Consider the following 16,568-nt stretch of genomic DNA (forward strand, 5'->3'; position numbering starts at 1 on the left):
CACAGACGCCTGGACAAGCGGGCCCCTTGGGTGTGGGGCCAGCACCAGGAGGCTGCATTCCAGGCAGTCAAGGACTTGCTTGTCTCAAACTCGGTCTTGGCACACCTCGACGAGAGGCTGCCGGTGGTGCTAGCATGCGACGCCTCGCCCTATGGCATTGGCGCTGTCCTGGGACACCAACTCCCAGATGGAAGAGAGGTACCGGTGGCATACTTTTCCCAGACACTCAACGCAACCGAGCAGAACTACTCACAAATCGACAAGGAGGGTCTGGCAATCGTGAAGGGAGTAAAAAAATTCCATGATTTCTTGTATGGGCGGCCCTTCACCGTGGTGACTGACCACAAGCCGTTGCTTGGCTTGTTTGCCCCTGAAAAGCAGACCCCCCAAGTGCTGTCTCCTCACGTCCTCAGGTGGTCAATTTTCCTTGCCAGCTACCAGTATGCACTGATTCACCGCCTGGGGAAGGCGATGGGCGATGCGGACGCCCTCAGCAGGCTACCACTACCGGAAACAGGCCCCGACCCAGCACCTGCACAAGAGGTTATGAGCCTGGAGCTGCTTCCTGACCGCCCCATTCAGGCACAAGAAGTTGCACACCATTCCAAGAAAGATAGGGTCATCTCCCGGGACCTGGACTGGGTGTGGAGGGGATGGCCCAGCAGCAGCCCTGGGCCAGAATTTGCTAGCTACACAACCCGCAAACATGAACTGTCGGCCCACAAGGGGTGCCTGTTATGGGGAAGCAGGGTCGTTGTTCCCCAGCCCCTCCGCAAAAGGGTCCTCACAGCCCTACACGAGACACACCCTGGGGTAGTAAGAATGAAGGCCCTGGCCAGGAGTTATGTGTGGTGGCTGGGGATCGACGGAGAGATAGAGGCCTGGGTCAAACACTGCCAGGCCTGCCAAGAATCCCGCCCAGATCCCCCAAGGGCCCCAGTCCAGTCCTGGGAGTCCGCCCGAGCACCTTGGTCACGCCCGCATGTGGACTTCGCTGGCCCCTTTCAGGGGAAAACATTCTTCATAGTGGTGGACTCCTACACCGAATGGCTGGAAGTCGCACTGGTACCGTCCACTTCTGCATCCGCAGCCATCCGGGGACTACGCAGGCTATTTGCAACCCATGGGCTCCCTGACACTCTCGTCTCCGACAACGGGACTGCATTTACGTCAGGAGAATTCCAAACCTTCACAGCGCAGAACACCATCCGCCACATCCGTTCGGCGCCATTCCACCCTGCCACCAATGGCCAACAGAACGCATGGTGTGGACCACCAAGGACACCCTTCGCAGCATGACGCAAGGGGATTGGGAGTACAGCCTTGCAACATTCCTCCTAGCACAGCACAGCACCCCCAGCTCAACGACTGGCCCGAGCCCTGCTGAACTACTAATGGGTCAGCACCTTGCAATCAGATTGAACCGCCTTCACCCTGATAGAGCTCAGGTTGAGGTAGTGGTGGGGGAAGGCAGGAACCCCTGGACCTTCGAGGCCCAGGACCCAGTGTACGCAAAGAATTTTGGGGCAGGCCCAGCATGGGTACCTGCCACAGTCACCAGGGTCAATGGCCCCGTGTCGTACGAGGTGCTAACGGATGGGGGGCAATGCTGGCGCCGCCACTGCGACCAGATACGGCGACGATTCCCGGGAGAAAACCAGGAGGAGGAAAGGGCAGAGGAGTGCCAAGGGAACAGAGGGGCAGTGAGGCCCATAGAGCAGGAGAGGCCAGCAGATGAGGCGGAATCAGTAAATACAGAGAGGATCCGTGAGGCCGAAAGGAGACTGGAATCAGAACCATGACTGAGCAAGCTGGTTGCACCAGACCAAACGGCGCCATCACAGCCAGCATCCTTGGAACACGAGCCAGAACCTGAACCCCGGACCAGGGAAAACCCCAGGCCGCAACGCACATGTAGGCCGCCAGCGTACCTCAAGGACTATGAATGCGACCTCCCGGGCAGGACAGGAACTTAGAGGGTAGGGGTGTTATGTACTGAGTTGAATAGGATCCAAACTGCAGCAGTCGGATTGGTCCTAGAACAATAGGATCCAAATTGCAGCAGTCTGATTGGTCCTAGAACAATAGGATTCAGGATGCAGCAGTCTGATTGGTCCTAGAACAATGCAGCAGTATGATTGGTTGGCAGGAACCACCCAATCATGCTCCAGATATAAGTGAATCCACAACCTGATTGGCTTACAGTAGAATTCCAGAATTAGCCAATCATGTGCAGCCCATTGTGTAAATAATGTATATAAAGCAGATACTTTGAGGGGACTTTCATTCATTCCTCCTCACCACTATGAGCTGAATAAAGAGCATGAAATCACTTTGCGACTCTGAGTATATTACAGAAGCCAAGAGCGCATGCTTCACTCCGAAGGAAAACTACAGGTGCGCCTTCAACCAAGTAGGAGTTGCCACCTAAATGTGGACGTTTCTACCCATTTGACATACTAGTTGTACAAAAGCACATCTCCCTTTCTCTGGGCTCTGGGTCCCCTGTGAATTCTCCAATAAGATGAAAAGAAATCACAGATTAGTTTCTAAATCCACAAAATGTGACGAAACAGAGAAAAAACTGCTTCCTCCTTACCCAGAGGCCTCTCTCTGGAGTCCAAGGGAGTCTTCTCTGCCTCAGAGGAATCCGGACCCATTTCTGCTAACGGATCCTTCCCCTGAAAGAGCAACAAGGATTCAAGAGAGAGAGGGGAGAAGGATTAGAAAAGGAGCAGCTGACGCAAACACTTTCGGGCTGTCCAATATCATTTCTCGGATGCTTTCCAAAAAAGGATGGGCCATTAGGAAATGATTTGGGAATACTCTCCCTCCTCTTGAGCCCCTTGGGAGTTTCCAGAGGAAAGTCTCTCTCACCTGCTGCTCTGCCTGCTTCCTCTCCTCTGCCTGACTCAGGAGGAAACCTTCGGCCAGGGCCACCGCCTGGGAAGTGGTCTCCCCTCCGCATTCCCTCACCCAGTTCTCTACCTCCAGAGGAAGGACAGCCAGGAACTGCTCCAAGATCACCAGGTCCAACATCTGAGCTTTCGTGTGCCTTTCTGGCTTCAGCCACTGATGGTCAAGGTGGTAGAGTTGGCTGCAAACCTCTCGGGGTCCTTTGGCCTCCTGGTAGCAGAACTGCCTGAGATGCTGGCTCTGCATCTCTAAGCAAGGGGTATCCTCTCACCCAGGATCTTCTGCACGGAGTTTTCCCAGAATCCCCCACTGCTCCCATGGTGGGTTGCAAGGCCTCTTCCTACTTCAGGGCCAGCTGAGTCTTGCTCATTTCATCTCTGTTCCCAGGAGATTGGAAAGAGTCCCTAGGTCTTCTGCCAAGTTCTGCCTGTCCTAATGAGAGGTGCCAGAGAATCCTGTAAAGCAAATGCATTCTTCTACTACAAGATTGATAGACAGTCAGGAGAAGAGAAATGTTCCCTGGGCCAGCATGGATGAGTCTGAATCACAGGCCAGACTCGGAGTTCAAGCACTATATTCCCATTTTCTGAAGGCAGACTTCTGTCTTTGTTCTGAGGGCAACTCTCTCCCCCTTCAGAAGCATGGCTGCCTCCAGCTGGGGGGCCTGGAGCCATCGCTAGCCCTCTGCTCCTCCCTGTATTGGCCTCATCCTCTCTCAAGCCATCTCTTCCTCCTGTGGCAGGGAGTTCCATGGGTCTAACTGTGCACTGTGAGATGGAAGGACTTTGTTTAGCACAGAGGCCAAGTTTTTATTTCTGCCTCCAGATGTTTCCATCTGGCTGCCACCTGGGCTAAGGAACGTGGCTGATTCCTCAGTCCCATCAGGGTTCCTTTGCAGGCCCTTTTCTTCCTGACTCAGTGACCCCTCCCCAAAGGAGCAAGACAAGAGTTGCAGACCTCCTGCTACTTGCAGCCTCCCTGGCTTTGCAGAGAGAAGGGGGGCAGAACCTCTTAGCCCTGGCTTGGGGATCCCCTTGCAGGAGTTGAGCAGAATCCCCACGGATCCCCATCATGACTCCCTGGCCCTCATGGCTGTTCCTCTGAGCCCTTGCAAAGCGGAGCTCGCCCTGCTCCCTTCTCTCTCTCAGGAGCCAGGGCCCCAGAGGGGTCTTCTTGAGGGGACCCTCCCTTGCAGCCCTGGGACCTCCCATCTCCAGATCCCAGAAGGCGCCCCCAGGCAACACTTGCAGAGCATAGAGACGAAAGCCCGGATGGGGGCGGAGGTTTTGCTCTGGGGAGCCTCCTCCCTTTATTCCTCTCTAGGAAGCCAGCTGGGTGCCACTTAACCCTTTTGCTGGTTCCTCTCTCCCTGCAAGGACCTTGGGGGCCTGGCAAGCTTCTCCCTCCGCGGGGAACAGATTTCTGTCCATCTCAAGAGCAACAAGAATGTCTTCCTTCCCACCCTTGGCTTGAGAAGCCAGAGGAAAACTCTGCAAGTGTTTGGCTCCAGGGTCCCTCGAGAGAGAGTTGCCAAGAGGAAGGAAAAGGGGGTCCTGCAAGGAGAGGATGAGGGGAAAACCCCCTTTTCTAGGGGTGGGGCAGAGGGATGGGGCTCCCGGGTCAGGAGAGCACCTTGTATCCTGGCACTGAAAAGACACCCTCCCGACACACACACACTTTGTGGCATCTCCTTTGGGCAAGGGGTCAAAACATCGTTCCAACTTGAAAACCACCTCCAGGACCAGCCCCCCTCAATGGGCTTTGGACTACAACTCCCAACCGGGCCTGCCAGCAGAAGGCAGGGGGGATGGAAAGAGCCGGCCAAAAGGTCCGGCCAGCTCCAGAGGCGACCCAAGGCTGCTCTCCAACGGGGCGCTGCTCCAGGCATCTGAGTTGCCCAGTTCAAGGGAGCTGACGGGACTAAGAACCGGGGATCCTGAATTGCAGGGGGTGGACTAGATGAGCCTGGAGTGTCCTCTTCCAGGATTCCTCATCTGGCTGCCAATGCCACGGCTGGAATGTCTCCCAAAACTGCCCCCCCCCCTTTCACAAGGAGCTCTCTCCCCCCCTACATCTTAAACTACCCTTTGACTGGCAACCATCTCCAATCTCCTTGCTAGACAATCCCAACCAAAGGTGCATTAGATTCTCTGAAATCTACTCAGGAGTCTTGTAGTGATTTCATGCTCTTTATTGCAGCTTGCAAAACAGTGATTTAATTGCTCCCCAAACCTCAGGCTGTTCCTGTTGCACCCAGAAGGGTAGCATTCGTAGTCGTTGAGATATGCCGGTCACCTACGTATGCCTTGTGATTTTGGGTGTCTCAGTAGGGGTTCCTGGTTCCGGCTGTTGTTCCAGCGCCGCCAGCTGTGACGGGTTCTTGGATTGGACGCCGCTGGTCCACTCAGTTGTGGTTCTGGTTCCTGTGGCTTCTCAGCCTCGGTTACTTCTGGACTTCCTAGTTCTGCCTCCCTTACCCGCTCCTCCTGCTCTATGGGCCCCACCCTTCTGCTATCCCCTTGGGATTCCTCTCTCCAGCCCTCCTTGCAGTTTCCCCCCAGGAATCATCCGGAAGTTCAATAGTCCCAAGACTTGGAGTTCTGCCTTACCCTTAGGTGCAGGGGTGTCGCAAATAGCCCTCACCTTGTCTCCAATCAGGTGGCCTTTAAGACTCCGCCAGGGTGGAGAGGAAATAGCTGACCATTGGCACCGGGTATGCATGAGCCATAAGGGCCTTGTTTATGGTACATTTGTAGTCTGCACAGATGTGGACTGAGCCATTGGGCTTGATGGGTGTTGTCAGGTCTGCCTCTAGATCCCAGCTCACAGAGGACCAACGCCCGGTGGATATAATATACAAAGTCTTTATTGAAGTTTAGTTTCCATTTCAAAGCTCTGGGCGCGCAGACCCACGTCTCGACGCTAGACCGGCTAAGTCCCCTCTGACTCACTGCTCCTCCCACACCAGTTTAAGATCCTAGCCCGGCTCCACCTCCTACGCTGTTCTTTCCTTTGCTGGGTCCTTCTGCCCTCTGGTTTTTCCTCCTTCCTGGACTCCTCTGACGCTGACCCCCCTTGGTCTTCCCCTTCCTTCCGGCGGGCTTTAGGACCTGGCTCCCTACCCGGGCTCCCTGCTGTGCCGCTCGCCTGTACATTTGAACTTGGCGCGCGCGCCCAGCCGGTAACCTTCCTCCTGACCGTTTCCCCGCTTCCTGATGTGGGCGTGACCAAACCTGACTCCTCTCCTCCCGCTGGTGGTGAGAGCACTGGTCCCGATTCCTGGGACTCCCCCTCCCCACTGCGCTCTGGTGGGGAAGCTGGTCCTGATTTCCAACTGCTGCTCAGGGACTCCCCGCTGGCCCCTTCCTCCTGGGGCTTCCCCCCTGGAACCCCCCTCGCCCTGGCCATCGGCGCTCCCTTCTGTGAGTCCTCCGATTCGCTGGAGAGGCTTGTGGAATAACTCTTTCCACTGTCACTGCCTGCTCCCCCCTCGGACTCCTCCTCCTCACTCTCCATTTGCTCCCCCTCCTGTGTCTCTCCTTCTGAACCCCTGACAGGTGTGATGATTGGAGTTTCTCGGGGGCATTAGGCACCAGCTCGAACACTCCTTGCTCCACAAGCCAGTCTAATTCCTTGTCAATGCAGGGTTTTGAGGGCGAATGGGACCAGGTGGGCCTTGAACCTGATGGGTCGTATGGCGGGGTCTAGTAGGCCAACGCGGGGGGCAGTATATCATCCCAATGCCCCATCGAAAACCTCCGGAAACTCTTTGCACATGGCGTCCACTTCCACGTGGCAGCTGGTGCGGTTCACCCCAGTTATGGCTAGCCCCAGTGGCCCAAACCACGCCAACCCCAGCAAGGTAACGTAGCGCCCCTTGACCACGATCAAGACAAACCGCCACTTCCACCCTCGATATTGTACATTGAAGGTTCCCACCCCCATTGTGGGGACCTTGCGTTTGTGGAAGTCCCCCGGAGGGTGAATGGGGCTGGCCAAACTTGGAGCCGCCACTGAGACACAATTCCTTAATGTCCATGCCAAAATTATGGACAGGGTTGATCAAGCTCCAGGCGGAACAGGGCTGCCCCTATCTGTGCCTCGATGTAAATTGTTTCCGCATTAGAATGAGGCAACTGGTATACCTGACAGTCTGTGATCTTCGTCGAGTTACCTTGGGACTCGGGTCGGCCATCTGGTTCAAGGCGTCGGGCAGGGCAGGCACGGCACACTCAGGCGATGTGTCCCACTTTTCTGCATTGTCGGCATTCTGCGTTGCGGAAATGGCAAGTCCTCTGCTCGTGGCTCTCCCCGCAACTTGCACAGTTCCCGTCTTCCGGACGAGGCTGTCGTGGTGGGCGTGCAGCTTATGTGCGCTGCTGCACTCAGTGCACATCCTCCCGGTCGGATTCTGAGTCGTCGGTGAGGTGCTTGTGGTGGATCCTCGGTTGGGACGACATGTTTGACTGGAATCCTTGCGTTGACCTTTCGGCAGCTTCAGTTGCTAAAGCCTCCTCTAGGGCAGCCTGGAGCGTCAGGTCCTTCTTGGCGTAGAGGCACCACTGCAGCTTCTCGTCTCTCAGGCCGCCCACGAGACAGTCGCGGAGCATGTTCTCCAGCTCTGTGATGTTGCAGAGCCGGGCAGCCTGGCAGAGGGAGGTAACATTCCTGGTTATGGTTTCTCCGGAGACCTGCCGCTTTGCCTAGAAGGCATTTCGACACGCTACCACCAAGGGTTGTTGCGAGAAGTGCCCCTTCAGCCTCAGAGAAGATAAAGGCCAGTCAGCCCAGTCCCAGGTTGCGGGAGCAACGACGTTGGAAACCTGTTTCTGCCAGCACCCAGACCTGTTTCTCCGGAGTTCCCGACCACGCCCGGCTTCTTCTTTTTTTAAAAAAAATAATATTTTTTACTTTTCCAACAATTTAAACACTACAAAAAAGAACGATACAATACAAAAACACTACATAACACTAACACATTAAACTAACAAAACAAACAAAAACAATTTAAAACACATCAAACGATTTCAGTATCTTATCTTTCATTCACTTATTTCAGCGACCTCCTCACACCTCCCTTTTTGTATTCCACTTCTGTTAATTGTTTCAGCAATTCCTTTCCATCTTCCTCTGTTTTCTATCCTATAATTATCTTAACACATTCTAACCTTAATTTTTCCTTTAATACTCTATTAATCTATTTATACTTAATTACTTATAACATTTCTACTAAAGCCATATAACTTCATTCCAACATTTTTCTAACATTCATTAATTTTACAGTATTTCCGTAAATTATCTTTAAACTTTTTCCAGTCTTCTTCCACCGACTCTTCTCCCTGGTCTCGGATTCTGCCAGTCATTTCCACCAGTTCCATATAGTCCATCAACTTCATCCTGGTGATCTTCTATCCGATGCTCTTGGCTCTTTTCCAAGTCCCTTCTGCAGATCTTCTTCGTATTTATACAAAAACTTTACTTTATCTTCTACTGATCTTATTTTTATTTTCCTTCCTTTGAAACTGAAGGATAGACCTTGGGGAAACTCCCACCTAAAGATGATTTTATTCCTTCTCAGCAGGGCAACAATATCTCCGTAGTTAGGCTCTAGGTTCTTCTGATAGTGCCAACCCAATATTCTATCTCTCTCTTCTTTAGTTCGAAGGGTGATCAAACAGTCTCTTATTCTGCTCTTCTCTTTTTTCCCTCCTCTTCCAAGTCTGAAGGCCCTCACAATTCTAATCTCTTCTTGACCCAAGTCAACGTCCCAAAAGTCAACAAATTCCTGTGTGAGGAAGTCTATCAAGCTTTCCTTCTCCAATTCAGGTAGGACTCTGATCCTCAGATTCGTCTGTTTTTCTTTAAGTTCAATCATAGCAAGCGTCAACTTATGACCATCAAGTTGCCTCTGTAAGGCTGGGACTCTCTCTCTCTCCAATTGTGTTACTTTACATTCTGCAGCAACGGCTTTCTCCCTAGCTTCCTCCGCAGTCTGCCGTATCAAAGTAGATTCCTGAATCAATTTCTGGATGGTTTCTGTATTGGTATTCACCCTTTGTCCCAGATTATTTATACTAATAGTTGCAGCATCCACTTTCGCATTTGTCGCATCTGTTTTCTTGTTAAGCTGTTCCAGTGAATCATTTATCTTATTTAATGCAACCGCCAAGGCCTCTTCTGTCGACATTCCTCTTGGTTTTGAGTGTACTGGTGCAGAAGCAGCCGCAGAAGAAGCAGGGGGGCCTGATGTTGAGCCTCTCCTGGGTTGCTGCAAAGTCCTCCCAGACCTTAATGTTTTTTCTGCAGTTGACTGGTCTGTTTTTTCCTTTCCATTTGCCATAGCACTTAAAAGATTCAAGGTCAGTCCCAGTGTCTCACAGTTTTTTATCTTGCAGCTGGAAAATTCCCCTAGCTCACCTCTTGTAAAGCAACCAGTTTCAAAGGCTTCCACTACGGGGAAACAGTTTCTATTTATATTAATCAATAATGTCCTCTTTTAAACACAGTTCAAAGAATCCAAAGTTAGTTTCAGTTTTCAGTTACTTTTACTCCTTTTTAAAAGCAGCCGGAGAGAGTAGAAACAATGTATTTCTCTTGTTAGCTAGCTGTCTATGAATGTTCTAAGCGCTGTCGATGAACATTCCAAAAAACGTCAGTCCTGCTAGCAGCCTGTTTCCAGGGTCAGAGCGGCGGTATTTTAACTCTCTTCGCTCTCTCCTGCAGGCATATTCAGTCCACAACTCCCCCCCCCTTCTCCTGCCTCCAAGGGGGGGGTTAATGTTCTTTACCGATGGAAATTTAGTCTTTTACCAAAGGCTTTCCAAGACTTCAGCTTGCAGCCTCAATGCTTCAGTCTATTTACAAAAGGGGAAGGTGGACTTCCTGTATTGAACCTCCCCGTTACGATACCAAATTAAACTTTTAGAAATCCAATTCTCCCGCTTCAGCTCTACTCACGGGTAGTTACTTTAGAATCAAATTGTCCACAGGAAAAAGTCAGCGCTCTCCGGCAACAGCTATGCGGCTTCGCTCCATGGAAAAAGCAGACGATTCGAAGCACCGCGCCGCTCACCCCACGTCGCTCCGGACCCCCGAAACCGGGTTTCCCCGCGAGTAAGGGAGGCGCAAAAGGTCCCGCCGAATCCCACGCTCACAGGCTTCTCCCGCCTGTGATTTTTTGCGGGTCTCCGCCTTCACCGTGGCGGCCAGACCCAAATTCCCACGGGGCAAATTCCTCCCGATCAGAGGAATTCCGCCATTACCGGAGGCACCAACCCGGAAGTCCGACCACGCCCAGCTTCTTGCTTTGGACCCCGCTTCCCCCTTGGTGGGCAGTCTCCAGACCCTTGGCCCAGGACCGGACTTTGACCACGCCTCACGGTAACCCCCCCCCGGGACCAGCGCACTGTGTCTCATGATGTCCTTTGCCTCCAGGAGGAACTAGAAGCAGGTGGCGTATCCTTCCCAGTCTCCTGAGACTGGGCTGAATGGCATGAAGCGGTTGTCTGTCACCATTCTGGGTCCTTGGGTCCTGGAGCTGTAGCCTGGATGCGCGGTGCGATGCTTTGCTGCCTGTGGCGGCTGTATCCGGTGCACGACAGACAGCTCAGCAGGATCCCACCTTCATCGCCAGTGAAATATATTCAGAGTCCTGTAGTGATTTCATGCTCTTTATTGCAGTTTGTAAAACAGTGATTTAATTGCCCCCAAACCTCAGGCTTTTATATACATTATTTACACAATGAGTCCCATCTGACTGGCTGTTTCTGTTGGGATCCTGCCAGGGAGACAGAGGCATCAGGCCTCCATGTCGTCTCCAGACGATCTCCGGTCTCCCGTTGGAACAGCATCAGTCAATTAGCGACACGAGCCTCAGACGCATTCCAAGACTCATGCACGCCCTTTTCGCAGAGTTTCCACAACGGAAGATTCACCCAGGAGAGCATATTTACAGCTTTATTCAACGTTGGTCAGAACAAAGGAAAAACATGACTGCTTGCATCCATGTCAAGGAAAACAGCCAGAACAAAAGCTATATACAAAACAGAAACTCCCAGTGAGCACGAAGTAACCAGGCATGTGACACACAACAGCCTGTTCCCTTTTTTAAGGAGGAACGGAAATATCCTAACAGATTCTGCTTCCCTCCTGGAGCCTGATTGGTCTTTTCCTGCAAGCCAAGATGGGCAGAGGAAGGCCTGGGGGGCAGCTGCTGGCTGGGACTTTGATTGGGGCAGGGTGGGAGCACAGGGAGAGGGAGACAGGAAGACCGGCCAGGGGGTGGCACTGGGGGGATTTATTCACATTGGTTATCTGCCAAAAAACCACCACCCCCGGCTGTGAGGAGGGTGGCGCCTCCTCCAGGAATTCCTCTTCCACTCCCAGCCACTCCGCTCAAACCTTTGCTAAAATCCTGCTCTCCTCCCTCCTCTCCGTCTCAGAGGCTGGGCTTTCTGTCTCATCTCAAGAACTGCCAAAGCAATTGCCTCTTATCTCCCACCCAAACCGTCCACATCAATCCTAAGCGTCTCCTGTTCTGATTTCCATTTTTTGTCTTCTTTTCCAGCTTTTCAGACTTCTCCTCCCTTCCTTTCATGGAGACATCTAGTGCTTCTGTTTTCTTTGTCAGTGTCTCTACTTTAGTGGTCAAATTTGTCTCCATTTCATTATTTCTATCAATTCGGGCTAATAGCTTCTCCAAATTTAACACAGGCCTGGTGTAAACTGTTTTTAAACTGCCATATTTAAAATCTTCCTCTCCCTTGTTCTCAAAGCAGCCTATTTTCCAGCGGCACCTTATCAGTTTGTCAAGGTCACAAAATAACTCTTTCTTAAGGGATCCTGATTCCTGCATTTTTCCAGCCCTCCCTCTTCCTTCCAGCCTGATACCCAACACACATAAGATGTTTAACATAAAATCCAATTTCTTAAATTAAGATTTGAATTAAACAAATAAACCAAATAATTACTTTGAGAGAGGAACCATAAAACAGAAAAAAGAAATAATGTGTCCAAGAGGACATAGCAATATAGTTGTCCAGATAAGAGTGGTTGTCTTGCAGGAATTCAATTCTCTTTAAGTGGCTCAGAGTAGAAGAAATATTTTCCTTCAAAGAGAAACGAACTTGTCCAAACCTGTCTTAATTTCAGCTTTTTCAGGGAGCTCCAAGTCCTTTTAAGAGCTCCAATTGTGTTAAGAACTTAAAAAATGAGACCAGACTTTCATAAATCCCTCCAATAACACTCCTGGCACTGAAATAGTTTCTACCCTGTGTGAATCCTTTGATGGGAAGTGAGATGGGAGCCCTGACTGAAGCTCTTTCCACATTCCAGGCACTGATAGGGTTTCTCCCCTGTATGGATTTTGTGATGGGCTGTGAGACTTTCTTTCCTGGTGAAGCTCTTTCCACATTCCAGACACTGATAGGGTTTCTCCCCTGTATGTATTTTTTTATGGAAAGCAAAACTCTGTTTCCAGCTGAAGCTCTTTCCACACTCCAAGCACTGATAGGGTTTCTCCCCTGTATGAATTCTACGATGGGAAGTGAGATCTGAGCAATTTCTGAATCTCTTTCCACACTCCAAGCACTGATAGCGTTTTTCCCCTGTATGAATTCTACGATGGGAAGTGAGATTGTGGCTGTGACTGAAGCTCTTTCCACACTCCCAGCAGTGATATGGTTTCTCCCCTGTATGAATTTTACGATGGCAAGTGAGATTGTGGCTTTGACTGAAGCTTTTTCCACACTCCCAGCAGTGATATGGTTTCTCCCCTGTATGAATTCTACGGTGGGCAGTGAGATTGGAGCCCTGACTGAAGCTCTTTCCACATTCCACGCACTGAAAGGGTTTCTCCCCTGTATGAATCCTTTGATGGGACGTGAGATGGGCCCTCTGACTGAAGCTTTTTCCACATTCCACGCACTGATAGGGTTTCACTCCTGTATGAATTCTACGATGGGAAGTAAGATCGTGGCTGTGACTGAAGCTCTTTCCACATTCCAGGCACTGAAAGGGTTTCTCCCCTGTATGAATCCTTTGATGGGAAGTGAGATGGGCACTCCGTTTGAAGCTCTTTCCACATTCCATGCACTGAAAGGGTTTCTCCCCTGTGTGAATTCTTTGATGGGAAGTGAGATGGGCACTCTGAGTGAAGCTCTTTCCACATTCCAAGCACTGATAGTGTTTTTTCTCGAGGGGATTTCTTTGATGGGAAATGGAATGGGAGCTCTGACTGAAGCCCTCTCCACAGTCTGAATCCTGATATGGCTCCTTCAGTCTGTGGATTTCATTGTGGTCTCCTTTGTTCTTTGTTTCCAATTCATCACCACCTGGAACTAAGAGGCAAACAGATTAGAGTCTCGGGAAGAAGTGCAGTCCCAAATTACGGAACAATGCAAATTAATGCTTGGGACAGAGGAATAATTGAAGGGAGTTAGATGTTATAATGTTGCTTTTGTTCTGTAAAATTGTCTAGTTTCGTATACAAATCAAGTTGAATATTAGATGTTTTCTCTCTCTAGTTTTCAAAAGTACAGCTTAACCTGGTAACATCATTTTGTTCAAATTTAAATATGGATCAGTACTATCTTTATAAATAAAATGTGCTTTTATTATTATTTAAAGGTGGCCAAAGCGGGAAAGTTCCCTGTCCAAAATGAAGATATACAGTGGTACCTCGGGTTACATACGCTTCAGGTTACATACGCTTCAGGTTACAGACTCTGCTAACTCAGAAAGAATGCTTCAGTTTAAGAACTTTGCTTCAGGATAAGAGCAGAAATCATGTCCCGGTGGCGCAGCGGCAGCAGGAGACCCCATTAGCCAAAGTGGTGCTTCAGGTTCAAAACAGTTTCAGGTTAAGAACGGACCTCAGGAATGAATTAAGTACTTAACCCGAGGAACCACTGTATTCAATATGCTAAGTTGTACAATATGCGGTAATAAATCTAAACAAATTTTAAGAGCGGACATCCAGAACGAATTAAGTTCTTAACCCGAAGTACCACTGTACTTAAATGTTACATTTTTGTGAGAAGTTACAGGGGAAGAGGCAGAGGGCCTTCTCGATAGGGGAACCCACCCTGTGGAACGCCCCCCCATCAGATATCAAGGAAATAACTGCAACTTTTAGAGGACTTCTGAAGGCACCTCTGTATTGGGACATTTTTAATGTTTGATGTTTTATTACGTTTTTCTATTTGCTGGAAGTTGCCCAGAGTGGCTGGGGCATCCCAGGGAGATGGGCAGGGCAAAAATAAAATTATCATTATTGTGAACATTTAATAATCTGGTGGAAAATTTAGATCTGATTGATATCTGGAGACATAAAAATCCAATAACAAAACAATTTACACACTTTTCAGAATCACACCAAGGCTGGGCTAGGTTGGACCAAATATGGGTTTCAAGAGAATTAACAACAAGAGCAGTGAAATGTGAAATCCAACCTAGAACCCTTTCTGATCACAGCTCAGTAACCTTGGAGTTAAAAAGTAGAATACAAGGGACATACAGATGGAGAATGAACAAATTCCTTTTTGAAAATGAGGAGAAATTGAGAAGGCCAAAAGAACTTTAAAAGATTATTTTGACATGAATATGAGCAAAGAAACAAATATTAATCCAGTCTGGGATGCCAGTAAGGCAGTGCTAAGAGGATTCCTAATTAATCAGAATAGCTACAGGAAAAAGTTAAGAGAACAAAAAAAAGAAGAAATACTTAATCAATTAAGAGAATGCGAAAGAAAACTAATAATAAACCCAAGTGAGGAACAGATCAAACAAACCTACAGAATACTTCAAACGCAATACTCAATTTTAATAGGTCAAGAAGTAGAATGGAAAATTAAGGTATGGAAACAAAAATATTTTGAATCAGCAAACAAAACTGGGAAACTATTAGCATGGCAACTACGAAAAAAACAAAACCAAAACCAAAATGTGATCAATAAAATAAGAATTGAAGATCAAATTGTGGAAGACCCCAAGAGAATAAAGGAAAATTTTATTAAATTTTATGAAAAACTATATAAAAGGAAAAAAGAAGACATAATTGGAATAAAGAAGTACTTAGAAGAAAATAAAATGAAAGGATTAACAGAAGAGGAGAAAATACAATTAAATAAACCTATAAAAACGGAAGAAATCCACGAGGCGATAAAAAAAATGAAACTGGGAAAAGCTCCAGGTCCTGATGGCTTATCTGCTAAATACTATAAAGTTTTAGAGGAATACTTAGCCCCGGTACTATGCGAAGTAGCAAATAACATCTTAAGAGGAGGTAAAACACCACACTCATGGAAGGAAGCCTATATTACATTGATATCTAAGCCAGATACAGATAAGTTGGACATGAAAAATTATAGACCAATATCATTATTAAATAAAGATTATAAGATATTCGCAGAAGTAATGGCCAATTGTCTCAAGAAATGCTTAACAAACCTTATTCATACAGACCAAGTTGGATTTTTACCCAATAGACAATTAAAAGATAATATAAGACACATAATAAATATTATTGAATATCTAGACTGCAAGAATGATATCCCTGCGGCAATAATTTTTATTGATGCCGAAAAGGCTTTTGATAATGTATCCTGGCAATTCCTTTTGGGGTGTTTGGAAACAGTAGGGATAGAGGGCTCCTTTTGGGAGGGTATAAAAGCTATCTACTCAAGCCAAAGAGCAAAATTAATCATCAATAATGACTTAACTGACTCTTTTGAAATTTCAAAGGGCATGAGACAGGAATGCCCTCTGTCTCCTCTTCTATTTATAATGGTATTAGAAATTATCACAAATAAGATAAGAACAACACCAGAAGTATGTGGAATTAGAATCGGGGGGAAAGAATATAAATTGAAAGCATATGCTGATGATTTGATGCTATCATTAGAAGATCCACAAAAAGTATACACAGGGTAATAGAATTATTAGAAGAATTTGGAAAGTTATCGGGTTTTAAGTTAAACTGACGAGAACCTTGCAATAATCACCTTGCAATAATAAACTTTTGCCCATGCTCTTATGGACAAATGACCATATTCCCACATTAAACAAATCAAAAACTAAAATGATGACTAAAAACATCGAAGAAGTTGTGAAAAATCAGTTAGAGTTAGAAATTGGAATTAAGGCGGTAAAAAAAGCAAAATACTTAGGAATTTGGCTAACTATGAAGAATATAAATTTAATGGTGGATAATTATTTAGTTACTTGGAAAGAAATAAAAAAGGACCTAGATATCTGGAACAGGATGAAATTATAATGGTCAGGAAGAATGGCCGCAATTAAGATGAACATACTTCCAAAGCTGCTATTTTTGTTCCAAAATATTCCGGTGATAAGGGGAACCACAGTTTTTAAAGATTGGCAAAAAATTCTATCCAAATTCATTTGGCAGGGAAAAAGGCCTAGAATTAAATTCAAATTACTTACAGATAGAAGGGAAAGAGGAGGATTTGCGGTACCAAATTTGAAACTGTACTACGAGGCTTCATGCCTCTGTTGAATTAAAGAGTGGATTGTCATAAAAAATACTGACCTGTTAGATCTAGAAGGCTTCAATGCCAGATTCGGATGGCGCGCATATTTGTGGCACAACAAAGTAAAAGTACACAAAGGATTCTCCAATCATATTATCAGAG

The 16,568-nt window shown here is 48.0% G+C and overlaps 1 protein-coding gene across 3 annotated transcripts in view; it reads right to left on the reverse strand.

Moving 5' to 3' along the window:
* The window catches only part of LOC309345660 (uncharacterized protein), a 43,719-nt gene that overhangs the window by 18,100 nt on the left and 9,051 nt on the right, over window positions 1-16,568 (reverse strand). The window contains exons 1-2 of one of the 3 annotated variants that reach the window (XM_081868915.1): window positions 2,878-4,125; window positions 2,600-2,681 (exon numbers count right to left, since the gene is read on the reverse strand). The exons of the other annotated variants lie outside the window; for them this stretch is intronic. Of the exons in view, the coding sequence (XP_081725041.1) occupies window positions 2,600-2,681; window positions 2,878-3,162 (367 nt within the window). The 5' untranslated portion in view covers window positions 3,163-4,125. Of the gene's footprint in view, window positions 1-2,599; window positions 2,682-2,877; window positions 4,126-16,568 lie in introns of those variants that run through there. 3 annotated transcript variants of the gene reach the window in all.

Source organism: Podarcis erhardii, assembly GCF_964252035.2.
Source record: "Podarcis erhardii genome assembly, chromosome: 7".
Lineage (NCBI taxonomy): Eukaryota > Metazoa > Chordata > Lepidosauria > Squamata > Lacertidae > Podarcis > Podarcis erhardii.